At 41.3% G+C, this 16,411-nt stretch overlaps 1 protein-coding gene across 18 annotated transcripts in view; it reads right to left on the bottom strand.

The window, feature by feature from the left end:
• Positions 1-16,411, bottom strand: part of NRXN3 (neurexin 3) — a 1,785,202-nt gene that overhangs the window by 205,737 nt on the left and 1,563,054 nt on the right. For all 18 annotated transcript variants that reach the window (XM_023546430.2, XM_064292808.1, XM_023546429.2 and 15 more), the window contains one exon: positions 587-758. In XM_023546430.2, the coding sequence (XP_023402198.1) occupies positions 587-758 (172 nt within the window). The remainder of the gene's footprint in view (positions 1-586; positions 759-16,411) is intronic.

Raw genomic sequence — 16,411 nt, 5'->3', positions numbered from 1 at the left:
CCTAGTAGGACCCATTTCTGAACATCAACGCAGGCTTAACATAAAAAAAAGTGAGAGAAAAACTCGCAAAAAGTCAACAAAGTGAGTGAAATTCTGCCGTTCGTATTTCTCTCGTTACCGTGACTTGATGTTCATCGACTCTGGTTTAGTGGACCTCCTTTCACAGTCTCTCTGCCATCTCTGGTCAACTGTGCCTTCATCCACACCCTGCTAAATGGTACCACGAAGTCCAGATCCCAAATTGATTTCCTTGTGATTATTCATGATAGCTCACGATAAACTGTCCCTTCCCTCCACTGCTCATCATTTTGCAGTGCCCTGGAAAGCCCACAATCCCTGCCTTTGGTATGAGCCAGTCAGGCAACATAAGTCAGGTTAATAAAAAGTGTCCGTGCATAGTTAGTAAGTCTCCAGAAGTTTCCTACAGTGGATTGTCTTCTAAAGAAATAAATTCTCAGGTAAAAAACCATGAATGTGTGCTTAATAGTAAAGTTTTATGATTTGGTGACAGTCATGAGAAAAATTTCCATTTAAAAGTGAGTGGAAGAGTGAACGAGAGTATGGTCACTGAGAGTAAAATTTGTACCTGTGGGATAATGTTCATTCACTGGCCAGTTGTCCACCTGAAGTGTAGCATTGCCACCATTCCTGGTAAAGCGCACCACGTGGTATTTACCATCATTTACTGGGGTTCTCTCCTCTTTGATGGAAATGTCAACTGTGCCAATATTGAAGACGACTCCAATTTTCCCCTGTTCCTGTAATAAAGAAACACAAAAAGCATGGTTATTACCAACAACAAGGTTTTCTCCCTTTAAAGCTGATCCTTCAACTAGAAACAAACCTCTAAGTGCCCAGAGGGGGTGTCGGAGTGAAGTTAATAAGAGTGACCGACATTTCTCCAAAGGCTGTTATCCTGAACATGAAAACCAATGGTACAAAACCACCCAAATTGCTCTCACAGGCTGTATTACACAGGTTACATCATTCGATTGCCCTCAACAGACATTAAGGCTGGGACCACAGAACTATCTAAGTACTGGACAGTGACACTGCAAAGTTATTTTCTATGAGGAGAATTATGACTTTTCTAGTAGAGGCTCATAAGACGTGGGACCCTAGATTTCTTCACCAGTAAGATTTATGATGAAAGAGGAAATGTGCACATGCGTATATATTTTGGATCAGTCAAGGCCAAGGAGAGTTATAGGTAGGAACTTAGGGTTATAGAATGATTAGGAGCTAATGGCAGAGTAATTAGCACTCTACACCAACTCCTGCTGATGCTTTCTGCAGGTACAAACCACACAGAAGAGGCATTTTGAGAGGAAGTCACTGAGATCAAGCTGGGGTTTCCAGAGTCAGAGGTCTGTTAGCTTTTCTCATACTTGATCTTAAGACTAATCCAAAGAGGGATGCAATATTCACTGCTGTAGCTTTGTGTCACCCAGCAGAAGAGAACCTCTGTGGCTTCCAAAGATTTGTGGGAAGGGGAAACAATTAATTCCAGAAGAGTAACTATGTCAGTGAAGATGATTATGATGATGGTGACGGTGGTGGTGAAGGCGAAGGTAGTGATAGCATCCACCTCCTGGGAATCACCAGGAAGCACTGAAGCACAAATAATAATCCTATTAAAACTCTTATTGCTCTCCTTCCCTCATAATTTGTTACCATTAATATTCACAGTGAGACGTAAAATGAAATTAATATTACTGATCAGATATAATCAGCCTCTCTCGACTTCTTAGAAAGGCATCACCACATTACAGGGTTTTGGGAGGAATGGTCATAGTCCTGAATCTCTCTAATTTTCCAACTTATTGACTAAACAATAGGGTGGGAATTCAAGTGTAATAAAACTTATTTGTAATTCTGATATTCTATAAGACTGAGTCACAGTATTTGTTCACATAGCCTCTGTTATTATCCATGTCCGTATTCAAGAAGGAGGAGAAGACAAGAACAATGAGGAGGAAGAGAAAGAAGAAGTACAGAATCTAAATAAGATCTAGTAAAGAGTTTTCTGAATCTCAGATTTAGTCATTTTTTAATTCATTCATTCTTTTTTTAATTCAATATACAGACATTTCTTAAGCACCTACCGTGATTTAAAGTCCTACCACCCATCTGTCAGTTTGTCATACTGTGGTAGCTTGTGGGTTGTTGTGATGCTGAAAGCTAAGCCACCAGTATTTCAAGTACCAGCAGAGTCACCCACTGTGGACAGGTTTCAGCAGAGCTTTCAGATTAAGACAGACTAGAAAGAAAGGCCTGCCAATGTAGTACTTCCACAAAGTAGCCAATGACATCTTTACAGGTCATAATAGAACACTGCTCAACCTGTTTGCCTTGGATGCTTTATCAGGAGGGATCGATCACTGTTGGAAGACATCATGTTTGGTGAAGTAAAGGGACAGCAAGGGCAAGGGAGACCTTGAATGAGCTGGACTGGCACAATACCTGCAATGATGGACACGAACATGCCAGTGATCCTGAGGATGATGCAGGACTGAGTTTGTTCTGTTGTATTTAAGATCACCATAATTGAAGGCTACTGGATGGCAGCTATCTCTCTATCTGTCTATCCATATATCTATCTATGATTAACATCAACAAATTAAGATTTCTGGTGAGATTTTAGGCACTGGTTTTCACACTTATTTTCCCATAAGGCAAGCCTTCCTCAACTTGACAATTATCCTTTATTATGTGAGTGCATATTGTGCTCGCTAAAAGAATAGAACCACACTCTGTGTCTTGATCTTAGAAGGGAGTTGAATGCTAAGAGACGAGGCAGACAAAGTTTCCTGTGTGCCCTGATAGTGTGAAATGTAAAATTATGTCCGCCGTTTCCACGGTCTATTCTCTGGTATAGTGAGTCTGGTGCCTTCCTAAATGGTGACTAAACAAACTCATGTTTTCTTAAATCTGTTTCTTGTGACCTCTCTATTCTCGTTGTTTTGTTTGTGTGTGTTTCATCTCTAAATCTCTAGCAGTAAACAAAATACCTAGCATTAAAATAGGATGCATAAATAAATGAACCTGATAACAGGTTGCTTTTGTATCTTTCATGCCCACAATTAACATTATTCTGATTCATTTTATTCTTTCTCCTTGATTCTAAGAGAATTTAGAAATGGCATGACTCTTACTGATAAGAGTTGGCATTCATTTCAAAAGATTATATATGTATGTGTACTTGTGTATGATCACTGTCATATCTAAATAAGCAAGGCTATGACAACCTGAGTCCTTAACTGTTTAGCAGAATGAAAGGAATGAAGAGTTAAGAAACCATGACCGCCCTCTGCCCACCCACAGCTGTTGGCTGTTTACTGCCCCTTGGTTCTTCAGTGAGAAACCACCATATAAATCCTGGAGGCATGGAAAAGACTGCTGGTGATTCAATTCATTTCTGAGCCACTAATTAATCATGAAGGCAGAACAGTTTTGGGGGACAGAGGAGACTTTACACCAGCCGTCTGCAGCTTTTCAGCTACACCAGTGGCAAAATAGAGTTCTAGTTCAGTGAGTTAGCTGATCAGTGAGATATATTCTTGGGCAGATTTTCTGCAAGATCCATAATAGATTCAGGAAAAGAAAAGATTTAATCTCTGCCAGAATAAATATTTGGTCCTTATCTTAGGCGCCACACATTTGGCATTGTAATTACTGTTCCAAAGAGATCTTCTCAATCCTGCTAGCATGCTGCCAATACAGCGGAGACCCTTCCCCAGATGCTTCATTTTATGTTTCCCTGCTGTGGTAAATGTGGCTGTGCTAGACCTCAGATGTGGTCTTACTACTCACAGTAATAAAATCTCATTACTGCAACCTCCTTGTCATTTGTCATGGGACCATAGTGGCATTATAATCCGTAGATAACTGCTTTGTTTCAGTTCATTATGAGCCACGGAAGCCTTGTGGCAAGTACCCATACAGTTGCCCAGGCTAGAATCTATCATGCTCAGCTGCCAAGAAAATAACCTCTGCTGCTTCCTGTGTCTAGAGAAGAGAAAATGTAAAAGATAAAGCCCTGACTGACCTTGGGCAAGTTACTAACTTTTCTAAGCCTATTTCTTGATGTGTATTATGGGGTTGGAATACCAGCTTTACGTACTTCACAGGGCTGTTGTTAGGATAAAATAATACAATTAATATGACGGCACCTTATAAATAATAAGACATCATACAAATATAAAGAATAAATGAGATCAGGAGAAGGAATCATCCAATCATTAGACCATATATAACACTCTGTGATGAACACGGATTACAGTATCACATGGTCCAAATAATACCTCTGGCTCTTAAACCAGTATGACCTTGGCAGGTTCTTTAACTTCCGATTTTTCTTTAATAAAGAGGTGCTGTTAGGTGCCATCAAGTCGACTCCGACTCATAGCAACCCTATGTACAACGGAACGAAACAGTGCTCTCCCCCGCGCCATCCTCGCAATCGTTATGCTTGAGCCCAATGTTGCAGCCACTGTGTCAACCCATCTAGTTGAGGGTCTTCCTCTTTTTTGCTGATTCTCTACCTTATCAAGCATGATCCCTCTTGACAACAGGTTCAAAGTATGTGAGATGTACTCTCACCATCCTTCCTTCTAAAGAACATTCTTGTTCTACTTCTTCCAAGAGAGATTCATTGGTTCTTTTGGCAGTCCCTGGTATATCCAATATTCTTCTCTGACACCACAACTCAAAGGTATCTATTCTTCCTTTGTCTTCTTTATTAATTGTCCAGATTTTACATACAGGAGGCAATTCAAAACACCATGGCTTGGGTCAGGCGCACCTTAGTCTTCAAGGTGACATCTTTGCTTTACAACACTTTAAATAGGACTTTGGCAGCAGATTTGCCCAAGGCAATGTGTCTTTTGATTTCTTGACTGCTGTTTCCAAGGAAACCCTGGTGGCGTAGTGGTTAAGCGCTACTGGCTGCTAACCAAAGGGTCGGCAGTACAAATCTGCCAGGCGCTCCTTGGAAACTGTGGGGCAGTTCTACTCTGTCCTATAGGGTCGCTATGAGTCAGAATCAACTTAAGGGCACTGGGTTTGGGTTTGTTTTTTTTTTTTTGCTTCCACAGGTGTTGATTGTGAATTCAAGCAAAATGAAATCCTTGACAATTTCAGTCTTTCCCACATTTATCATGGGTTGCCTTTTGGTCCAGTTGTAAGGATTTTTGTTTTCTGTATGTTGAGGTGTAATCCATACTGAAGGCTGTGGTCTTTGATCTTCATCAGTAAGTGCTTCAAGTCCTCTTCACTTTCAGCAAACAAGGCTGTGTCATCTGCATAACTCAGGTTGTTAATAAGTCTTGCTCCAATCCTGATGCCCTGTTTTTCTTCATATAGTCCAGCTTCTCGGATTGTTTGCTCAGCATACAGTTTGAATGGCGAAAGAATACAACTCCGAAGCACACCTTTCCTGATTTTAACCGACACAGTATCCCCTTGTTCTGTTCGAATGACTGCCTCTTGATCTATGTACAGGTTCTGCATGAGCACAATTAAGTGTTCTGGAATTCCCACTCTTTGCAATGTTATCTGTAATTTGTTATGATCCACATTGTCAAATGCCTTTGCATAGTCAATGAAACTCAGGTAAACATCTTTCTGGTGTTCTCTGTTTTCAGTCAGGATTCATCTGATGGCAGTGATATCCCTTGCTCTGATTCCAGCTTGAATTTCTGGCAGTTCCCTGTCAATACACTGCTGCAGCCACTTTTAAATGATCTTCAGCTAAGTTTCTGAACTCAGTAGGATCACCTTTCTTGGGAGTAGGCATAAATATAGATCCTCTTCCAGTCGGTTGGCCAGGTAGCTGTCTTCCAAATTTCTTGGCATAAATGAATGAGTACTTCTAGCTCTGCGTCCATTTTTTGAAACAGCTCAATTGATAATTCATCAATTAACAGAGCCTTGTTTTTCACCAATGTCTTCAGTGCAGCTTGGACTTCTTCCTGCAGTACCATTGGTTCCTGCTTATATGGTACCTTCTGAAATTGCTTGAACACCGACCAATTCTTTTTGGTATAGTGACTCTGTGTATTCCTTCCATCTACTTTTGATGCTTCCTGCGCCGCTCAGAAGAATCCTTCAGTATTGCAACTCTAGGCTTGAATTTTTTCTTCAGTTCTTTCAGCTTGAGAAATGCTGAGCATGTTCTTCCCTTTTGGTTTTCTATGTCCATGTCTTGGCACATGTCATCATAATACTTTGTCTTCTCTACCCACCCTTTGGAATCTTCTGTTCAGCTCTTTTACTTAATCATTTTTTTCCTTTCACTGTAACTACTCAATGTTCAAAAGCAAGTTTCAGATTCTCTTCTGACATCCATTTAGGTCTTTTCTTTCTCTCATGTCTTTTTAATGACGTCTTGCTTTCTTCAGGTATGATGTGCTTGATGTCATTCCACAACTTGTCTGGTCTTCAGTCATTAGTGTTCAATGCATCAAATCTATTCTTGAGATGGTCTCGAAATTCAGGTGGGATATACTCAAGGTTGCACTTTGGCTCCTGTAGACTTGCTCTAATTTTCTTCACTTTCAACTCAAACTTGCACATGAGTAATTGATGGCCTTATCTGCAGTCAGTCCCTGGTCTTCTTCTAACTGATGATACTGAGCTTTTCCGTTGTCTCTTTCCACAGATGTAGTTGATTTGATTCCACATGTATAGTCATTGTTTATTTCGGTGAAAAAAGGTGTTTGCAATGCAGAAGTCATTGGTCTTACAAAATTCAGTCATTCAATCTCCAGGATTGTTTCTATCACCAGAGCCATATTTTCCAACTATTGATCCTTCTTATTTGTTTCCAACTTTCACATTCCAATCACCAGTAATTATCAGTGCATCCTGATTGCATGTTTGATCAATTTCTGACTGCAGAAGTTGGTAAAAATCTTCAATTTCTTCATCTTTGGCCTTAGTGGTTGGCGCATAAATTTAAATAATAGTCATATTAACTGGTCTCCCTTGTAGGCGTATGGACATTATTCTATCCTATCAATAAAGAAATGGGTGGAGGGAAACCAGTTGCTGTGGAATTGACTCCACCTCAGGGATCTATCTATGGAAAATAGCATCTATGGTAATTAGTTTTAAATTGCAGGATAATCTCTCACAGCTCATGATGGAAACTTCGATAGCCAATAGAAACTACTCATTTGTGTCCCTTCTCAAGCAGAACCCAAGGCATATGCCTTACCTGCCATACCTTAGTTATGCCTCTGCTCTAACTTATAGCAACCCCGTGTATGTGAGTAAAAACTGTGCTCCACAACTAGATGGTACCCGGATACCACCACCAACTGCTCTGACACAGATCACAATAGAAGGTCCCGGACAGAATGCAGAAAATGTAGAACAAAATTCTAACTCACAAAAAAACACCAGGCTTACTGGTGTGACAGAGACTGAAGAAATTTCAAGAGTATGGACCCTGAACACCCTTTTAACTCAGTAATGAAGTCACTCATGAGGTTCAACCTTTAGCCAAAGATTAGACAAGCCCATAAAATGAATAATAATACATGTAGCTCAACCACGTATAGGAGACTGAACGGGCAGACCAGACCAGGGGCAAGAACAAGAAGGTGGGAGGGGACAGGAAAGCTGGACGAATGGAAATGGGGAACCCAAAGTCGAGAAAGGGAGAGGTTGACAAGTCATGGGGTTGGCAACCAATGTCACAAAACAATATGTCTATTAATTTTTTAATGAGAAACTAATTTGCTCTATAAACTTCCATCTAAAGCACACACAAAAAAGAAAAAAAAAAACCTGTACTCCATAGTGTTTTCAGTGGCTGATTTTTCAGTAGATTGCCGGGTCTTTCTTCCAAGGTGCCTCTGGGTGGAATTGAACCTCCAATCTTTCAGTCAGTAGACAAGCAGATTAACTGCCCATGGGTGGTACAAACAGTTATCACATTGGACTGCCAACCAAAAGATTGAAGGTTCAAGTCCACCGAGAGGTACTCAGAAGAAAAGCCTGGCAATCTACTTCCAAAAACTCAGCCATTGAAAACCCTATGTAACACAGTTCTACTCTGACACACATGTGGTTGTCATGAGTCAGAGTTCATTCCAACCTGGTGTAAGGATTACGGAGGGTAATTCCTACCTCCAAAGTTTATTGTGAGAATTATAGAACACATATGTGCAAACCTCCTGGCACTGGACTGTGCATACTTTTGGACCTCAATAAGCTTCGGTCTTCTTTTCCTTTTCTTATCTTTCGTTGTTGTTGTTAGGTGCCATTGAGTCAATTCCGACTCATAGCGAACGAAATACCACCTGGTCCCGCGCCATCCTCACAATCATTGTTGTACTTGAACCCATTGTTGCAGCCACTGTGTCAGTCCATCTCATTGAGGGTTTTCCTCTTTTTCTCCCTCTCATTAGTGTAGTTAAAAGCAGTGGCATAAGTGAAGGACAGGCTGGCTTGGAAGACACTATCATCAAGATATAGTGTGAAAATAAATATAAATTTTAACAAACAGAACAGGTTTTTAAAAAGCTTTTGCAGAGTTGATATCCTGTCACAATGTGGTAGTTGCTGTCTCTCAGCGTTCCTTGGTGCCTTGTGTGTACATGCTTCTCCAAGGCAAGCAAAGTGTAGCTGCAAAAACAGCATGGCTATAAATTTTAATAACTCCACACCCATCACTACTAAAGTTGCTACCCAGGCAGTTGCTTCAAACTCTGTTGTTTCTTGATATTAAAAACAAAGATAAGTGGTAAATCAGAAGACATTACCAAGGAATCCTCAAGCGCATTCAGGAAAAAACTGAACAGGAGAGAAAACAGCTGTCTTTAAATAGCCAGTAAGTCATTCTTCATCAATAATGACTGTTCATGAGCCCACCTGGTTTCTCAAATTAGTACAGCTCCAGATTTCTGATCCTCAATCAGCCATATTACAGTTATTGCTGAGGCGGTGACCCAAGAGACGCTACCAACTCCAGGGTCAGACTTTAGGAGCAGAAACATACAGGGGCAAGAAAAAATTCTGAGGAGTAAAGCTCTCCCTGTAGGCAACCTCTTCATTCATTCCAGAGTGTCCCCGGGGAAGGCAGGCTGCACCATCTCTCTTTTAGGAAATTGCAGCTGACAGAAACAGACCTGGGACTTTAAATACGTGCTTCGAGATGTGCAATGGAAGCAGCTCTCGATATCTTAACTGCCAGGCATCCCACAGCTTGTGTTAGTTCTGTGCTAGGGAATAATGTCAGACAAACAACATTCGTAAGATGCCTCCTATGTCCCCAGATACCACAAGGCCTTCCACACCCATTTCAAAGTCTGGTTCAGAGTAAGAAACGGTGTCATTCACACTGTTTATGAAATATTTCTTGTTCTCCCCATTCTGGACTCATGTAAGATAGAACTTCTGGGTCCCCTTGTGATAAGTAGGGCTATAAGACCAGTTTTGACCAAAAAATTGGGTGTCCTTCCTGAACCATGCCTTTAATTGCTGGTGTGAGAACCACTGGAGTTCTCTCTTACTCTCAATCACTGCACCCAGCAAATTCTTACTAGTGCTTGCTTTGCCAGCCTAGTCTTTGAGCGAGGATGACAATAAACCAACTTGCAATGGACAAACAGCATCAGTGAGAATAAAACTTGGTTGCTGTATGCCACTGAGTGTTTGAGGCTGTTTGTTGCTGGAACATGACCCTGATTGCCTCCATAGACAGAGTAGGCACTCAGTAAATATTATTGAGTAGAATTAATTTTGAATCCTCACAGCTACCCCATGGATTTTATAGAATAATAAAGACAGAGGAAGATTCAGATAACTGGAATTCACATAACCAATACATTTTTAAGATTAGAATCCAGGGTTTGCCTGGCTCTAAAATCCATGAATTTTCTACCATGTTATGCTTCAGTTACATGTATTATGCACTGTAATTGAGTTCTTCCCATAACGTGGTACATACATAACTTTATTAACATTATATCCACCTAATCTGCTTGATTGTGGGTATCCCAAATGCAGAGATATTAATAGATGCTCAGCAAATGTTTGCTAAATTAACAGATAAGTAAGTGAATGAATGAATTAGAATGTGTGATTGTGATAGAAAAATACATATTAATAAATTCCAATATCATCAAAGACTAAACAGGGTTTTAGTGTTCTAGGATTTAGGATAAAACAAATAACTGCTTATATAAACCCAGTGCCGTTGAGTCGATTCCGACTCATAACGACCCTATAGAACAGAGTAGAACTGCCCCACAGAATTTCCAAGGAGTGCCTGGAGGGTTCAAACTGCCGAGCTCTTGGTTAGCTGCCATAGCACTTAACCACTACGCCACCAGGGTTTCCACTTCTTATATGTATCCGTGGATTTTTTTAGCAAAGACTCCTAGGCAAGACAGATAGCGTCATCATACTTTAGATATGCAATCTGTAAAATACAAAAGGATGAGGTACAACCTTACTGATTCATTAGATTATTTTGGCTGAGAGATTTTAGTGAGGGTCTCTAGGATCAAACACGCACTTAGCAGAACATAGCATAGGCTTTCATTATTCTTACCTTCTCTCAGTGGAGATGGCTAGTCCATCCTTTCAAGGTTATTGCCTCCTGCTATAGATATAGGTCAATTGATAGTTAATAAGCACTGACTGTGCAGTTTCTTTGTGTAGGGCCATGTACTATTAAGGGATTCCAGAGATGTAAGAGCAAGGTCTGCCCCTCAAGAAGTCTAAGACAGGGATGGAGCCCATCAGGAGTCACCCAAACTGACAAAACCCCAGCTGTGAAGCTTGGAGACAGTCCAGGCTTTCATTATTGCCTCGTGACAATGACCTGGTCCCCTTCCCTTGAAACCTTAAGCCCTGAGAGCTTAAGCATGGTTATGGCAGTGGGCTGGGGAGAAGAAAATGTCTGCTCTGGGTTTGAGAAGCCTTTGGGAATTAGAAGGCAGGACCAGGGCAGGCTCCGCAGATTTTTTGGGCATGTGATCTTGAGTGGGTCCCTTGACTATTCAAGCCTCAGGCTGTCTATATGAAAAGTGAGAATAACAATAGTAAAGACCACAGCAACAATAATAATACCTGCACTAAATGGTACTTACGAAGAGAACTTAATGAAATCTTTGTAAATTCTGAAGTGCTCTACAGAGAGTGAGGTAACAATGATATTAATGGCGGGTGAAGTGGATGATAATAGTGATGATGTTAGTGGGGATGACTGGGTGAGAAACGATATCACAGATGATAAATGAGACAGAGGCATTTGCACACTCCCTGCGGGACACTGATCTATTTGAAATAACTGTCTCTCATTCAAGATCATCAATTCCAGAATCTATATAGATTGTCTCTAGAAAGTTCACGTTAAATGGCTTGGAAACTAATTCTATTTTCCTAAACCTGCACAGGCCTCAGTGACCTTTGCACCCGCCCAGCAAAGTTACATCCGCCTCTCTGCATGGCTGCAGTCGTGACGCACCTGCGCTTTCGCTGATGTCTGTTTGCTCCAGGTCAATCAATTAAAGCGGATTAGATCCACAGTCTGAAATACTAACAGAGGACCAAGAGAGATAAGACTGATAAATAGCTCAAGACAGCTCCATCCCTACCTCCCAGCAGAGGAGGGAAAAAAAAAAGAGATCAAGGATGACAGCCTAGGACAACAGGAACCCTGACCTGGAGGGGAGAATTGCGGAAGGACAAAGCAGCTGGTAGAAGTAAATAAGACACAAGTCTGAGCCACTGCTCTAATCGTCACCAGCCACAGACCAGCAGCCCAAGTCATCACATCCTTCAAATCCACTCTGAACACCCACTTCACACCGCCGACCCCAACGTCACACTGGCTTGCTGGCTAGTTAAGTTTGACTGCAAAGTAAAAAGTAAAGTTCGTTTCTGTAGACGTCTCAGTGTTGTGCCAAGACCTGGAGCAGTGTCCTGGCAGGGCTCAAGAAACAGCTGGAGGGGCAGGGCTGACTGCAGTCTAGCATGGACTGAACATCTCCCACCATCGCCTTGCTTCTTCCCCAGTATCTCTACTGCAGCTGTGAGGACCCACCTGATGGACTTTACAGGCCTCAGACCCTGTGTTCGCAGTAACAACATTATCATTTTGGAAGTTAGGAAACACTTTGTCAATCATGTGGAATTATTCCAGAACAACGTACATCTTACCTACATATTTACAAAAGTGTGGTTCCTGGACCAGCAGCATCGGCATCACCTGAGAACTTGTTAGAATGCAAATTCTTGAGCCTAACCTCAGGCCCTTTGAATCAGAAGCTCTGGGGTGGGTCCCTGCAATCTGTATTTTCACAAGCCATCCAGTTGATTCAGATACTGCCTAAAGTCTGGGACTCACTGCTGTTCTTTAATGTTCTAACTATTAGGGCTATGGTTCTCAACCAGGGATGGCTTTGTTCCCAGGGGATATTTGGCAATGTGTTGAGACATTTTTGGTTGTCATATTGGGGTGGGGGGAGGTGGGAGAAGGGTGATGCTAGTGGATTCAAGCTCAGGGTGTTACTATATACTCAACAATATACACAACAGTTCCCACAATGAAGAATTATCCAGCTCAAAATATTAATAGCACCACTATTGAGAAACCCTGCACTAGGGACTCCATAAGACTCAGTCACTGAGCAAACATCCATAAGGCATCTACTTCATGACAGAAACTGTACTCAATACATTCACACGTGTGATCTAATACATTCCCCACAGAAATCCTTCTATGCGGCATGTACACACACGCACACACAAACACACACACACACGAGTAAATTTTTACATATTTGGTGGAGAATTGTGCTCTAGTTCCCAGAACACAAGGTGTGCAAGGAAAGCCAGTTTGCATAATCTCTCTGACTCTGACTCTACCCTTACTCTATGTGTTGGTCAAATGCCCATTTTACAGATGTAAATTTTGGAAGGCAAGGTCACATAGCCAGGAAGTGGGAGGCCTACAGTACAAATGCATGTCCTGTGCTATTTTCCCTATCTGATCCCTTCTAACTCCTTGCTGCTAATCCCTAAGAAAGTCTCCCAGTACATCTCTTCTGGCACAATGACATTAGCTGAAAGCACCACCTCTAACTTTGTCCATTGGCCCTTCACCACATACAAGCTTCCTTTTACTCATTTTCCACAGAGTTGCACCATCAGTTCTGAGTAAGCTACAATGGAGAAAATCTTCTCTGAGAACTAGATTCCAGGCCAAGGATTAACAGCTCACCATCTATGGAAGAGAAACCAGCAAACAGCCACTAACACTTCAAGGCCCGTTCTATGGTTGCAAGGAGACCTTTCTCCCGAAGGCTTTGCTGTTTACCTATGTTCCAACTGATAGATTATGTTAACATTGAAGCTTCAGTGTGAATGGGCTTATGTGAATAATAAACATGAACCAAGAAATTCTAGTTCAGTAAGTAAGGCATTCTTCAGTCACTTTTATAGATGAACTCTCAGACCAATCTCTGTCTGAATTTCTAACTGAAAAAAAAAAAAAAAAAGATATAGTATACACATTTGAGAATTGAGAGCTTCAGTGCTGGAGTTATCAGAAAACACAATGCTGATTATTGCAATTTTTTATGACGACTTTCAGGATTGAGTATGCAAAAGTTGGATGAAGTAGATTAGCCTGGAGCAGGCATCAGCAAACTCCAAGGTGTGGGCCAAATCTGCTTGTCGTCTGTTTTTGTAAATAAAGCTTTATTGGAACACTGCTGAGCTTATTCGTTTACATGTTGTCTATGGCGGCTTTCACACTACAACAGCAGAGTAGGGTAGTTGTGACAAAAATTATGTGGCCTGCAAGCCTAAACACATTTACTATTAGGTTCTCTTTTACATAAAAAGTTTCCCAACCCCTGCATCGGAACCTTGTACAAGTCAAGGCTAGCCATGATATTATTTTTAGTTTATGACTAATAATTTATGTTCATGTAGTCAGAATAATTGAAATAGGAGTGGGAGGGTCAAGAGGAAAGCCCAAACCTTCTCATTCAACTATTGCCTGGCAAATAGAGCACATTTCTGATATGATAAAACATAGGTAAAACTGCAGTCAATTAGGCATTAACTTATCTATCTGGAATCCCCAAGGGTGATTTCGGTATTAAAATCAACTCAACATAACACTGTTTGAAGTTGGGCAGATCTGGATGCAGAGAAATAAATTAGAGGCTTCTGGCAAAAAGTGATGTTTGCTTGGAATAGCCTGGTAATGTAGGAGATGGAGCAAAGTTGTGGAGTTATTAAAATTATAATGATATGAGATTTCTTCCTGAAAATTTATCTAGTTCTGTGGGAGTGAATCACGTACCTGTGAAAGGCTCGGAAATCTAAAAGCCAGCATACATCACCCTCGTGCCAGGACTTGAGTTGATTATATTAGGTGAAATGAGAGAAGAGAATAACATTGCAACCCAATGAATATCTCAGTCTCCAGGGCTCCAATGCATCTGCAAGACACTTCAGTCACTTGAGTGATAAATGGTGATTAACTGAGTTCTCTTGGTTTACCTGCAAGGGGAATCTACTGTGTCATCATCTTGGGATGAACACACCAAAACAGGGGCTCATTTTTCCTTTCCTAGTTATCGTAAACAAAATGGCCAGCGGACTCTAATATATCAGCAGCGCTGTCTGCACACCGGGACTCTGGTGTGTGTGTGTCCTGCAGATAGTGTTGCAGCCAGGCATTTCATCCAGATGATATTTTATGGTCCTTCTCTTTCTCAACTATCACCACTGTAGCATTCGTTCTTGGACTGTATCAGTGTTTCTAATTCAAAAAGTTGATTCTGACTTAGCCCCAACCACCATAATAAAATTAATAGAGAGAAAAACAAGAGCAATTTAAACACCTGCAGTACATCTAGAGAAGGCTGGCCTGCTGTCCTCCATGGTTCTATCAAAGCCTCTCTGTTGCTGCTGTTGTGTGTAGTCAATTCCAATTCACAGTGACCCTATAGTACAGAGTAGAACTGCCCCATAGGGTTTTCTTGGCTGTAATCTTTATGAAAGCAGATTGCCAGGTCTTTTCTCCTGCAGAGCTGCTGGTGGGTTCGAATTTCTGACCTTTTGGTTAGCAGCACGGTGCTTGACCATTGCACCACCAGGGCTACTTAAAAACTCTGTACCAAAAAAGAATCCAAACCTGTTGTCAAGTCAATTCTGACTCATAGCACCCCTACAGGGCAGAGTAGAACTGCCCTCATGCATTTCTAAAGCTATAATCTTTACTGAAGCTGACTGCCACATCCTTCTCCCGTGGATCAGCCTGTGGGCTCAAACCACCGACCTTTTGGTTAGCGGTCAAGACCTTTAACCACTGTGTCACTATAGCTTCTAAAAAGACCTCTGAACAGGAGGGCAATCTGGACACTCAAGTGGATGTGTGAAAAGAAAAGCCTTTTTCCTGGGCTCTTGATGAGATTGGTAAAGGTGACCTAAACCAGAGACTTGAAAACATGTCACAGGATGCTAACTCATGCCTTTGAAAAAATATTCACCATACCAGAATTCAGTATTATTTTAAAGCTCTGTGAGTGTCTTTTTGATAGAATAATTAGAGAGTATATCTCCTCACTTGAATTTACTTAACTCAATATCCCCACCAATTTGTAAAGTAAGAATGATTCAGCCAAATGGAAGGAAAGCCCCTGTGAAAACAGTAGGGCACTCTTCTACTCTTGTATGGCATACTCTGTGAGCCCCTGTGAGTCAGCCACCGTTTTACATACACCATTTATCCTTGGAATTCAAATGAACTCATACACGACATGAAGAAGCACTTTTGTTATGGCATTTAAAGGGCACAAATGTTCTTTCTTCTCTCTTCTTTACAGGCGGTGCTACAATTTTATCCATTAGCGTAAAGATGGTAAATGAATATGTCCAAAAGGCTAAGAAACACAGTGCTAAAGAAATGAAGAGTCATGTGTGTATGTGTGCCCGTGTTTGAGTGCGTGTATGTTTGAACAACACCTCGAAACTTAACATACCCAAAGCTAATTTCTCTGACTCTCTCTTTTTCTTTTTTTTTTATGTAAACTGATAATAGCTAGAGAGAATCTAGGCCCCTTCGTGTCTACCAAAAGGCATCTGAAGACCAGTTCTAATCCAACCCTTCGACAACCCTGGCATAGTTAGTGGAAACATGGGCCTTTTCTCCTATAGCAGAATATGAATCTAACACAAAGTCTGGAATCATGAATTGTAGAGCAAACCAAGCAAAAGGATGATCTAGAGTCAACATGAACTTCAGTGTATAGAGCTGGTCATTAGGGATTGCTAATCCAGACGTGACCCAAGGACTGGGCAGATCTCCTAGGCCAGGTCCAGCCCAAAGCTGAATGCAGTACCCTCCCCTAATCAGGAAAAGGGGCTTCCTTTGCTC

Source organism: Loxodonta africana, chromosome 10, assembly GCF_030014295.1.
Source record: "Loxodonta africana isolate mLoxAfr1 chromosome 10, mLoxAfr1.hap2, whole genome shotgun sequence".
In the NCBI taxonomy this organism is placed as follows: Eukaryota; Metazoa; Chordata; class Mammalia; order Proboscidea; family Elephantidae; genus Loxodonta; species Loxodonta africana.
The sequence above is the reverse complement of the archived record's forward strand: the minus strand, read 5'-3'. Positions and strand labels throughout refer to the sequence as shown.